This window comes from Carcharhinus amblyrhynchos, chromosome 12, assembly GCF_965287045.1.
Source record: "Carcharhinus amblyrhynchos chromosome 12, sCarAmb.v2.hapA, whole genome shotgun sequence".
NCBI lineage: Eukaryota > Metazoa > Chordata > Chondrichthyes > Carcharhiniformes > Carcharhinidae > Carcharhinus > Carcharhinus amblyrhynchos.
Genome location: NC_137335.1, coordinates 75,190,835 through 75,204,290, shown reverse-complemented (window position 1 = coordinate 75,204,290; position 13,456 = coordinate 75,190,835). Strand labels below are relative to the sequence as shown.

Here is a 13,456-nt window from a genome sequence, read left to right as displayed (position 1 = left end):
CCGTACAGAAGCATGAGTAAGATTTTGATAATGAAAATTAGTCCTTTGAGACTGAGGTAAAACATCCCGACATGCAAGAGCACCAAGAACTCACTTCTCTCTTCTGGGGACAATCATGAAGCCAGTTTTAAGTAGTCATCCCACAAACATTTGGGAAGCATTAAAAGTATGTGCAAACTTGAAGCCAATTTATTTTTGTTTTTGAAAAAAAAAGAGAAAAAGGAAAGTTCTAGCAAAAAAAAGGTTTTACTTATTGGCTTGGAGCCAGATTGCTTCAATGTGTGGCCTCCAGATGTCTGCAAGTACTTCCTAACAGAAGCTGGGGCTACGATGTTGACTGGAAGGGCAGTACGGACTCTTGCCAATAACACTCGTACACCCTCGCAATTGCAGAGCCCAGCCCTGATGTGGAAATGAGTTCAGGTTGGTAAACCACAAGAATCTGGGAACGTCTGTCATCTCGAGGTCTTGTCTGCCTACTCCTGCATGCTGCCTCTGTTTGTCTGTGCTGTGAATTCCTCAGCAGTGACAAAAGAGGCTGGAGCGTAGATAAGCTTACAACCTCCGACATGACTTCCTAACCCTCCCACTCTTGCCCTAGAAATTGCCTAACTTTGTAGTGTCTCACTTCTATCTCTCTCTAACCCCCATGCCCAACTCCTGCCTCAGGACTTGCCTAACCCTCTAATGTCTCTCCTCCATCCCTCACCCCTACCCAACCCTCTCGCACCTCCACCTGACACTCTGATAAACTACAATGCGTGCTAGCGAGCGGATGGCACACAAGCGTTGTGGGCGTTTCTGAGAGATGTGCCTGGGTGCTATATGAAAGGAATTTTTTTTTTTTTAGAAAGGTCTTTTAATTGCTGAGATGAAAGGAGGCATAGTTTTCAATTCCATGCTCCATGCAAGGTGCCTTGTAAATGGTGGAGCAGGCAATTTGTGTGGCCGGTCCACGTGATTTTCTGACCAGAACTGAGCAATGTGTTTTCAACATTCGCTCCCAGTGGGTCAGGCATGCACGTAAAAATTACTCGATAGGCCACACGACCCACTGAGTGATTTAATTCCTGTCAATGAGTGTGTATGTGCCGAGACTGCACTGCTGCATGCACGGATATATGTGAGCATATACTTGAGTATCATAGAATCCCTACAGTGCAGGAGGAGGACATTTGGCCCATTGAACCTGCACCAACATGCTAAGAAATTGCCCCTTAGTGTCCTGATGTGTAGGTGAGAGGGATTAGTGGGTATAATATGTAGGGATATGGGGGTAGGGCCTGGGTGGGATTGTGTTCGGTGCAGGCTCGATGGGCCGAAGGGCCTCTTTCTGCACTGTAGGGTTCTATGATTCTATAACAGTAATCCCACCCAGTCCCTATCTCTGTGATTCCACATTTTTACCCTGCTAATCCCCCTGACATTAAGGGGCAATTTAGCACGGCCAAACCATGTAACCCGCACATCTTTGGATTGTGGGAGAAAACCGGAGTACCGGGAGGAAACCGATGGAGACACGGGGAGAACGTGCAAACTCTGTACAGACAGTCAGCTGCGGCCGGAATCGAACCTGGCACGATGAGATAGCAGTGCTAACCAATGTGATTCTGTGGCGCCCCATGATGTATGATTCTATAAGATTATATTCGTTGGAGTTTAGAAGAGCGAGAGGGGATCTCATACAAACATATAAATTTCTAACAGGATTAGACAGGGTAGATTCAGAAAGAATATTCCCGATGGTGGGGGAATCCAGAACTAGGGGTCATAGTTTGAGGGTAATGGGTAAACCTTTTAGGACTGAGGTGAGGAGAAATTTGTTCACCCAGAGAGTGATGGATCTGTGGAATTCACTACCACTGAAAGTAGTTGAGGCCAAAATGTTGTGTGATTTCAAGAAGAAATTAGACATAGCTCTTGGGGCTAAAGGGATCAAGAGATATGGAGGAGGGGGGAGGTGTGATCAGGGTATTAAATTTGATAATCCAGTCTGGAAGATGTGTTTTGACCATGCTAAGTTCTCCCACAGTGTACCCGAACAGGTGCCGGAGTGTGGCAACTAGGGAGATTTTCACAGTAACTTCATTGCAGTAAGCCTACATGTGACATTAATAAACAAACTTTAAACATAGAAATGGGCCATTCAGCCCATCTTATCGATGCTGACCATCAAACACCAAGCTATACGAATCCATTTACCAGCTCTGGGGTCACAGCCTGCAATTCCTTGGTGGTTTAAGTGCTCATCTAGTGTTTTGTTCCAGGCAAGCATATTGGGTCATTTCAATGCACGCCTCTGCCTTAAAATAAGTGAAAGCTAAGTGAAGAAAGCTGACGTGAGCTGTGACCATTAACAACTGCCAGTTTATATTTTGGTTTGTAGCAATGTGCTTGTATCTATATTTGCCTACAGTTTGCAATGAAACACATTCTATCCACAAGACTTTTTCTTTAATCAGTTCAGTTTTGAACAGGTGTACATACCGCTGCACAAATCGAATAGATTGGGAGCGGTAGCACAGTGGTTATGTTACTGGGCTAGTAATCCAGTCGGCTAGGATTGATGAAATGCAGTTATGGGTTCAAAGCCCACCACGGGAGCTGGGGGAAGGTTTTAAATTCAGTTGATTAAATAAATCTGGGATAAAATGCTAGTATCTGTATAACTGAGTGTGTAACAACCAGATTGTCATAAGTACCCATCTGGCTCATGTACTTTGCTGGTCAGGGAGTAAATCTGTTGTTCTGGCCCAGGTGTGACTCTAGATCCACAGCAAATGTGGTCGCCCCTGAAAGGCTCACTCAGTTGTCAAGAAGGCAACTCACCATTGCCTCCTCGAGGGTAATTAGAGACAATTTTTCAGAAAAGCAGATATGGGCTGAATGGTGGAGCCTTGTAGGGCATTGTGTACCTTTATGGAGCCTTCTCCTGCTTCTAGTTTTGATGATTAACAGGTATGTTTTCTGTGGGCTCTGGCTATTTCTGCAGCACCAGTGCAAACAGGGGAGACTCTGACCGGAGCTGTTAACTTCAACAGGCAGGTAGGCGATTTTCCCCCTTTCTGATATAGACCCAATCACAAGAAGATCAATTGCAGCGAATCCTGTGAGTTGAGATAATGGCTTGCACTGGGACTGTGAATGCACCAATCTCGACTCCTGCCTAGAACAACCACCATTAACCCTGGAATGACTAAGCTACTTCTGTAGCGCATTCTGTAGCATTGCTCCCCACCCTGCCCATCTTCCCTTGGATTTCACTGGTCTGTTCAGATGATACAAGCCAAGGGATTACTTTCAACAATATCAACTGAGGAATGCTCCAAAACTAAATCTCAACCCGTTGACAACTTGTAAGCACCAGTATCTTCACACCATGTGGTTCAGTAATTTATTAATGCAGCCACGAGGACTGGGTTATGAGAAAGGCCTGAAGAAACTTGGATTCCTCAGCCTGGGATGGAGGTGACTCAGAATCATAGAATGGTACAGTGCAGAAAAAGGACATATGGTCCATCAAGTTTGAAATAGCTCTTCTGCAAAGCAGTCCAGTAAGTACCACTCTGTCTGATATTGTATTAAAGATAAATGAAGTATGTTGGGTAAGTATGCATGATGTTGGGCTGCCAGTATCAACCACACAGTCTCTTGCTAGCTATAACGCTGTGACGGCCTCCTCTCTCATCTCCCCTTGCTTCTGTATCTCTGAACTCCCACGTTATGTCCGATACCGAGACAAGGCAGCAAGTGGCTGCCCTGCTCCGAGTACATTGTCCCCTTGGATAATCAAAAGGTGGTTGAAGCTGAGTGCCCCTTACAATGCTCTTGGGTCTCTGGGTGGAAAGATTGGAGCCCTTATCTCAGCAAGGAATCTATTTACGTGGGAGATGCAAATCAGGGAAGACTCCTTAGGTCAGATCTTAGTTATTTTGGTAGTGAAATCTATCGTCACCCCACCAAAGCATCTATCTGTTCCTCAAATGGTCCCAAATATTTTGCCTCATGAAATTTCCTCCCCTATGTTAATCCATCTTTGTTTGTTTGGGAATCAAGTGACATCAGTTGGATGTCACTTGATTCCCTTGTGCAATGGTACAAAACACACTTATGGATATATCTTCTTGATACTGGATACCATTTTATGTACCTTTATATAAATGTCCAAATGCACAGTCTAATAAGAGTTGTGCATGTGGATTCATAGAATCCTTAAAGTGCAGAAGGAGGCCATTCGACCCATCGAATCTGCACCAACCACAATCCCATCCAAGCCCTATCCCCATAACCCCATGCATTTACCCTACCTAGTCCCCCTGACATGAAAGGGCCATTCAGCATGGCCAATCCATCTAACCCGCACATCTCTGTACTGTGGGAGGAAACCCACGCAGACATGGGGAGGATGTGCAAACTCTGCACAGACAGTGACTCAAGATGGAAATTGAACCCAGGCCCCTGGCGCTGTGAGGCAGCAGTGCTATCTGCTGGCAATATAAGTTGCCAGAAGGGTACTGGGTAAATACGTCAAGGATAAAGATGTGCAGAGATATGGGGAAAAGGTTGGTGAGTGGTACTTACTGGACTGCTTTCCGAAAGAGCTGGTTCAGACTTGATGGGCCAAATGTCCTTTTTCTGTGCAGTTCTATTCTATGATTCTGTCTGGGGTCTGAATTACCCCTGTTGAAAGCTGAAGAACCCAAGTTTCTTCAGCCCTTTCTCATAACTCAGTCCTTGTTGCTGCATTAATAAATTACTGAAAAACCAACTGACAAATAAAATAGTGTAACCAGATTTCCAATAATGCTGTGAAGATATTGCTGCTTACAACTAATCCTCGACAGATTGAGATTCAGGTTTGAGGACATTATGGAACAGCTGTCATTAACCAAGATCCCTCTTTGCTTGAATAACACTATGATTTTCAGTGGATGAAATTCAGATAGAATATTTGAACAAAGGAGAAATTGAATTGCCTTGAATATCAAGCTGGCCAAACACATTGAAATGTCATTGAACCCGATCTGCTGCAGTTCTTCAGCGTATCTTCACACGCACACACATTTTTTTCCCGTTGGGGAATAGTTTGGGGGAGTGGTGGAAGGATTCCCGAGCTGATTATCAGCCCGTTGAACTGTGTTATGAGTGTTCTTTCCGTGGTCAGCAAGTTCTAGAGTTGGACTTGAACCTGAAGCTTCTGGTGCAGAGGCAAGGACGCCGCCCATTGGGTCACAAGGTCTGTTGCTCGGACCAGCTTTCTGGTAGATCACAGAGAGCTGGGAAACATTAATGATCTGGGTTCCGATTAAAGGTCACTGACGTGGAATGTTAACTCTGTTTAGAATCATAGAAACTAGAAGCAGGAGTAGACCATTCGGCCCTTCGAGCCTGCTCTACCATTCATTTTGATCATGGTTGACCATCAAATTCAATATCCTGATCCTCCTTTTTCCCAGACGCCTTAATCTCTTTCTTTCTCCATGGACGCTGCCAGATTGGCTGAGCTTCTCACATGTTTTCTGTTTTCATTAAAACCTGGGGTTTCTCTCGGTGGACTTCACTTTACAGGTCAGAATATCTCCAGGTTGAACACTACGCCGGGGCTTCTTTGTCAACGCTGGGATTAGGGTTTCGGTGGTCCAGTCAAAAGCCCTTTGGCTATCACCAGGACCGGACATACCCCACAGCAGGAGGGGGTGGAAAATCCCGCCCCTGGTCTGAGCCCTGTGATCTCAGCTGTGGCAGCATTTCGGACAATGCAACTGGCCTTAACAGAGAAGGAAAATCTTTGTACTGATAAAGAGCCTTTCAAAACCTCAGGATGTCCCAAAACAGCCAACGCGCTGTCATCACTGTTGCAATGTGGAAAAGATGGCAGCTTATATGTAAGCCACAAAAAAACGCAAAAACTAGGAGGAGTAGGCCGTTTGGCCCCTCCAGCCTGCTTCCCCATTCGATAAGATCAGGGCTAAGCAGATTCCACTCTCCTTTCTTTCCTGCCCACTTAATTCCTGACAGCCACAAGGGCAAGTTCCCACGACAACAACGTTGGTGGTAAGAGGGGGAAGGGGTGGAGGTGGGAGGGCTTCGACATTGCGGTATTTCAGTGACACCTTCTTCCAATGTTGACTCAATAAATTAATAGTGTTGTTGTCAAACAGACTCCTCTTCTCTCTGAGGCACTGTTGTTACTGGGCCAAGTGTTTTAGTAAGATGGAGCACAGCATTCTCTGTATTTAGTTTCCATCAAAGTCGAAACATCGTGCTATATTTAAGTAGTCGGATCCTGCAGATGCACAGCGTTGCTATGTTGACTGTTTATGAATACCACAGCAGTAATAAATGTTATGGTCGGAGGCGGCCTTCATACTTTTGCAAAGCACATTCTTTCCGTTTGGGTTAGCATTTTCCTTCGCCCTCCAGAAATAGCTCAGTATCAATCTTATCACTCAGCCCCAACAGCCCCTGGAGTTTGGATGCTCTTTGAAACACACAACACGCTGGTTAGACAAGCAGTGAGGAATTCAGTTGGAAGGCAGGGGTCTGCAGAGGGTATCGATGTGGCCAAGGTGCCGAGTGACAGAGCGGGCGAGTTGACTTCTTGAGTTTTCTCACACACAGTCTCCCACGGGGTGATCAACAGGGAAGCCCAACATAACGCTGACAGAGGCTTTGAGTGAATAAAGCCTCCAATCCTAACAGCACTGCGGGTGTACCAGCGCCACAGGGATTATACAGTCATACAGCAATACAGCGTGGAAACAAGCCCTTCAGCCCAACCGGTCCATGCCCACCATGGTGCCCTCCCAGCTAGTCCCAGTTGCTCGTGTTTGGCCCATATCCCTGTAATCCTTTCTGCCCGCGTACTTATCCAAATGCTTTTTAAACTGTAGCGGTTTAAGAAGATGGCTCACCGTCACCTTTCTAGAAAATGATAGGGATGGGTAACAAATGTTGTCCTTGTCAGTGATGCTCACATCCCATGAAAAAAATTACAAAAAAGATCAATTCAGGAGGGTTTATGGGACGTTGAAGATGCGGGAATTTCAACAGCAACACCAACAACATAAATATAACAAGGACAAAGGTTTAAGTTCTTCAAACCTTTGCAAACCCCTCAGCAGTCCAATGACCTGACACATTGAAGGCATGAAAGATGGGCTATCAGACTTTTGAATGGACTTACCTTGCATTGAGCTGATCTTTCTCTACAACCTAGCTATGGCTGTAACACTACATTCTGCACCCTCTCCTTTCCTCCTCCCCTACGTACGCTATGGCTGGAATTTTACCAGCATGCCCCCCCCCCCGCCCCGATTCCAGGGGTGGGTGAGGCTTGGGGAATGGCATTCTCTGTTGCCTTCAGGTGGGATCGTACGAAACTCAGGCGGACATACTGGTGAAATTCTGCCCTATGAATGTTATGCTTTGTCTGTATAGCGCGCAAGGAACAATGCATTTCATTGTATCTCAGTACATGTGACAATAACAAATCAAATCAAATCAAAACCTACCATTCTGACAAATTCTCGCACCATCATAGAACATAGAACATTACAGCGCAGAACAGGCCCTTCATAGGGGTGAAAAGCCTCTCACACACAAAACGGAGGCAAATGTTTCAGGAACGTCTGCCTTGACCACCTCTGAGGCAGTGGGTGGCCGAGGACTGTGAACTTACTTTGACTTTACCCCACCCCCCCCCCAACCCCCAGCCCAGCAACCTCTAACACTGGGACGGGTGAGAGTGACAGTGACGTTGTAATGTCATCAACGCCCCAGTCACCAGAGCCAGAGCCAGAGTCTCTGCCATTTTATTTCCCACTGCCTTCATTGTTGGATCAACGCCTTGCAATTTCCTGCCTGACGCCATGAGCGGGAGCACCAGTGTGGCAGCTTCAAGCGGGAGGGTCACCTGCACCTTCTCGGGCGCAGTATGGGGTAGGCAATAAATGCCACCATGTCAATGTCCCCCACCGTCAAAACCAAAGGCAACCCTCTCGCTGGGGGAGGGGATACATGACCTGGGGAAACTTGGGCGTAGGAGGAGAGAAAAGCAGGATTCACAACTTCAGAGAATATACACAATTTTTTAAATACAAAAATATATGTTAATAATGGGCTTTTTTATATCACTGTGCTTTTCAAATATTCATAAAAACTGTAATCAAGTTACGCACAAGAGCGCGAAAGAAGTAATAAAACACAGCTTTAAAACTGGATTGCAGGTTTTTAACCTAATGCTGTAAAAGTCACTGAGGCACTGTTAAACATTTAAATATGGGCATTGTTTAGACTTCTTTTTTTTAAAATTGGTCTAAAGTACTATCGATACAGCCCATCTCTGAAACCTCCCCCACAATCTTGTGCAGGACAGATTTCTCATTCCAGCTTGTTAATCTCCCTCACATCCCCCGCCACCTTCAAAGAAATCATTTCTCTGTAAACATTTACAGCTCGGGGTTTACAGCTTTACTCCATCTGTACGTACCGTTGATACACTCGAACAGATCGCAGCATTTTCCAGGCATGCCATCCCCGGGGGAAATTATTCGTGGCACGGTGCCCGCCTCGCACTTAGGGACTCGACAGATTCCCAGCAAACACTCGCACCTGGAACCCAAACAAGACACAACATGTGAGCGCTTTGATGGTGGGCACTCAGTGAGACAGGCGGGCAGTCCAAGATGAGGGCGAAATCACGAGCTTTGCCGTGTCCGTCCAGGGGACTGAGACCCATTTCCCTTCCTGAGCAGGTGACCCTGGCCTCACACTGCATTACTATCCAACGGGTCTGATTTTTCTGGTGTGTGTGTGTGTGTGTGTGTGTGTGTGTGTGTGTGTGTGTGTGTGTGTGTGTGTGTGTGTGTGTGTGTGTGTGTGTGTGTGTCTTTTGTTAAGAGCTTGTGTGTGTCTTTTGTTAAGAGCTTGAGGGATGGAATTCAGGTTAAAAGCTGCACCTGCTCACTTGGCACCCTCTCCAATATTTACGTGCCACAAGCTAAATTGAGATGCTGGGAGAAGGAGCCACAGAGACACGTTTGGGAACAGCCCTGTAGCACTGACCAAGGCTCTTGTGATTCTTGGCAGTAAGTGGCAACATCCACCCTCGTTATATTCTTCCCAACAGGCTAATGGCACAGGACCAGTGCGATAGGCATTGGCGATACATTTGTGCCACCCGGGTTCGATCCAACACAGAATGAATGGAGACGGAAACCTCCTCGCTGTCTCTCTCTCTCTTTCTTGGCTATTTAATGTGAAGGTGATACAGGCCATCTCAGCCCAGCTGCTAAAGCCGCCGGCATCTCCACATCACAGCTGCTGAAGGACCTGTAACCAAAGCTCAGGACTGCTCTCAATCTCATACTAATTGGTGGTCACAACCAGAGAATGGGCGGTTGGGAAATTATCCCACATGTGAAGTAGGTGGTTAAGCCTAGTGAGATTGGTAGCGGGCAATGGTAAGCTGTACCTGACCCAGGGGTGTTCACTGCCGAGACTGGGTGCCTGGAATACAGAAATGCCCCATTAAATAGTCTTAATATCTCTTATCTTGGTGAACTAGAAAGGCACTAGTCAGAAAAAAAAGAGGCAAAATGAAATGATGTTACTGAGATTTCATTTCTAATTTCTTCCTTCCCTGAAATCAGTGCTTTTCATTCTTGGAAAGCTCCGATTCTCAATATTGTATTGATCCATTAGCCCTGGGCCTCACCGGCAATAAGAGCCAGTTGGCTATTCCAACATAGAAGGCATCACAGCTGATCTCAATCCTGCTTTTACCTAATGCCCACATTCCCTGCCAGAATCAGAATTCGGGACACTGGCTGCCTGGCTAGGGCTACTGAGGCTAATTGTGATTCCATTGTAATCACCCTGGCTGAGATTAGCATATCCATTGAGTTCGATTGGACCAACAGAACAGAAACTAGTCAGCCCAAGTGGTACAAAGACAGAATGTGCTGGAGAAACTCAGCAGGTCTGGCTGCATCTGTGGAGAGAGAATAGAGCCAATGTTTCGAGTCTGGGTGACCCTTCATCAGAACTCTATTCTCGCTCCACAGATGCTGTCAGACCTGCTAAGTTTCCCCAGCATTTTCTGTTTCAGATTCCAGCATTTGCATAATTTTGCCTTTATCTTAGTTTGTGCTCCACATGGATTTCCTCCCACCTGTCCTCAGCTAACCCTAGCAGCAGACGCTTCTCTCCCTTTCTAGCTCATGTTGTTTATCTAACTTCCCTTTAAACTCACCCCTGTTAGCTGTCTGAACCACTCCTGGTGGTAAGGCATTCTACATTCGAATCATTCTCTGTGTCAAAATGTTTTCCTGAAAGTTCTTGTCGGATTTATCAATAACTATCATTTGATATGGCTCATAGCTCTGGTCTCCCACGCAAATGCCTACAATGCAGAAAGAGGCCATTTGGCCCATCAGACCTGCACTAAGATCCCAGCCAGACCCTATCCCCGTAATCCCATGCATTTACTCTGCTAATCCCCCTGACACCAAGGGACAATTTAGCATGGCCAATCTGCCTAATCCGCACATTTTTGGACCGTGGGGAGATCCCACCGGAGATCCCAGAGGAAACCCATGCAGACATAGAGAGAACGTGCAGACTCCACGCAGACATGGAGCTGAGGCCAGAATTGAACCCAGGACCCCGATGCTCTGAGGCAGCAGTGCTAACCACTGTGCCAGCGTGTCATTCCATTTGGAAACATTTTCTCTTTGTCTACCCTATCAAAGACTTGCACGATTATAAATATCTCAAGTCTATCCTTTCTGGATATGCTGTGTTTATATTACTGATTCGATGCCAGCGTAGCCTATCCATTCCCGTTCTACAAAATCATCATTTCTTTTAGAGTAACTACATAAACGAAATCTCAATGGATGGAGCGACTGAACAGCCTGGGTTTGACCTTATACATCCTGGAGTTGATGAAAAACCTTCTCACTACCACCCCGGTACCAGCCGCAGTGGGAAGACTCACCGTGTCGGGAGAGTGCAGCAGCCGTCAGCAGTCAAGCGGGTCGGGGTCTCGTAGCTGTCGGGTGGGCAGACCACTTGCTGAATGGCAGGGCAGTCCACGGTACTGCAGTCCACGTTGTAGACTACGAGAGACAAAACAGAGTTGTCAGCATTGAGCAGGCCGAGTATGTTACGAGGTGAGCAGAGCGGGGAAACATTAAGCAGTTCAGACAGTGGAAGCAGCTGCGTGTTGTCACTGCAAACTGCAACTTCTGGACATTAACTCCACAATGGAGTTGTGCTGAGAACGGCCAGAAGACCCAGTGCCTTATCAGGGTCCACCAGCTACTCGAGCATTTATCTTCTGAGCTCTCTTCCTCCCCCCAAATAGTGTCCAAAATCACGGGGGGTGTGGAGAGAGTAGATATGGCCAAACCATCCTCACTGGCGGAATGGCCCAGAAATCAAAGACACCAATTTCAGTTAAGGGGTGAAAGAAGCAATAGCGACATGTAGAAAGACCTTTCTCCCCATTGTGAGCCATTAGGACCCAGGATGCACAGCCTGAGAGTAAGGTGGAGGCAGATTCAATCTTTCAGCTTTCAAAACAGAATTGGATAATCATCCATGGAGAAGAAATTAGAAGGACCACAGCGGATAAGGAGTAGGCGAATCACACTTGTAGAGAGCTAGCACAGACATGACAGACTGAATGTCCTCCTTCTGTGCTATAACCATTCTATAAAGCAGGTGGTGTGGAGAAAAGAATTGAGGGGAAAGGTTCCTCACTGACACAAACTCAGTAAGTTAGTTCCATGGATTTTTCCTACTGTCCTCTCCTCCTCTTTCCTACCAACTGAGCCCTGGATGGCGGTGTTATAGCTTTCAGATTTCATTAAATGATTAGTGAAATGTAAAGGAAAATTGATAAAATCACATGATTAATGAAAGATGGCACATGTAATCCTCTTCAGTCTGTTGGATAGGATGGAGAATTGTGTGTGTGTGTTTCTGTGACTGTGTGTCTGAGTGAGTGAGTGCATATGCATGTGTGTGCACGCATGTGTATTTGAGCATGTGTGTGTATTTGAGTATGTGAGTGAGTGTGTGTGCATGTGTATTTGAGCCTGTGAGTGTGTGTGACTGTGTGTTTAGTGGTCAGTATGTGTATGTTTATGTACATGTGATGTATATATGTGTTTCTGAGTGTGTGTGTGAGTGTATGGCCAGAATTTTACTGGCACGCCCATACAAGGCTCACAAGAGCGTGCCTGAAGCCAATGGAAACTGCCGTCTGTGAGCCTCGCCTGCCCCAATTTCGGAGCAGGCATGCCGGTAAAATCAGGGCCTACGCGTGTTATCGTGTGTCTGACTGCATGTGAGTGCATGTGTGTATATACGTGGGTATGTGAGTGTGTGTGAGGGAGTGAGTGCATCAGTATGTGATTGGTGAGTGAGTGTGTGTGAGTGCATGAGTGTGTGATTTGTGAGTGAGTGAATGAGTGAGTAAGTGAGTGTGTGATTAGTGAATAAGTGAGTGAGTGAATGAGTGAGTGTGAGCAAGTATGTGCGTGAGTGGTGATTGAGTGATTGTTAAGAGTGGTGAGTGAGTGAGTGTGTGATTGAGTGAATGTGTGAGTGATTGTTAGAGTGATTCATTGATGAGCGAGCAAGTGAGTGAGTGGAGAGGGAATGTCAGTTTCTTTGGGTTTAACAGGCTTAATGTTCTGTGAATACAAAAAGGGTGGAAATCGTGTGATGTGATATTACTAACAAATGTGTTCATGGTTTCACTTAAAATTCCTGTCTGTTTTTTAAAGACCTCCAACCTGTGGATTTCACTTGAGCACGCTAACAGTTTATTACTAACATTGCAAGACATGACTTTAGCCCAGGCTCTCCATCATAATAACAACAACCTGTACTTAAATAGTATTTTCTATGACGAAAAACATCTCCAGACTGCCTGATTAGGGACGTAATTAGGATACAACTGACATGGAGACAAAGGAGATGTTGTGATGATGGGGACTAGTCAATGGCGTGTAGAAAAGAGACCGTGGAGGGAAAGGTGAGGAAGAGAATTCAAGATAGCAGCATCAATAATGTAAGAAGGGGCTAGAGTTGGGCACCAGAGGGCTGGAGGTTGTATGTACATTAAAGATGAAGTCATAGGGCGAGGCTGTGAGTGGTTTTAAACACAAGTCGGGTTGGTGGAGCCAAAGCGAGCACGGTGGTGATGCATGAGGGAAAACTGGCGTATTAAATAAAGTAGATCTTAGGATGAATAGAACTTTCTGGGTGAAGGAAGTCTGCCCAGGAAAAGCACCAGAATCGCCTGGAGGTGGCAAAGACACTAGGGGAGGGTCTCAGCAGCAGATGAACTGGGGCACGGTAGAAATGGGCGAGGGTGTCAAAGTGAGTGGTTTCGGAATGCGAAGCTGAGCTTGGGATCAAGAAGGGCACAGGGATTGCA

The 13,456-nt window shown here is 46.1% G+C and overlaps 1 protein-coding gene across 1 annotated transcript in view; it reads right to left on the bottom strand.

The window, feature by feature from the left end:
• crim1 (cysteine rich transmembrane BMP regulator 1 (chordin-like)) overlaps positions 1-13,456 on the bottom strand; it is a 207,191-nt gene that overhangs the window by 88,368 nt on the left and 105,367 nt on the right. Inside the window, exons 4-5 of the mRNA XM_080200734.1 lie at positions 11,003-11,123; positions 8,492-8,613 (exon numbers count right to left, since the gene is read on the bottom strand). Coding sequence (XP_080056860.1) covers positions 8,492-8,613; positions 11,003-11,123 — 243 coding nt within the window. The remainder of the gene's footprint in view (positions 1-8,491; positions 8,614-11,002; positions 11,124-13,456) is intronic.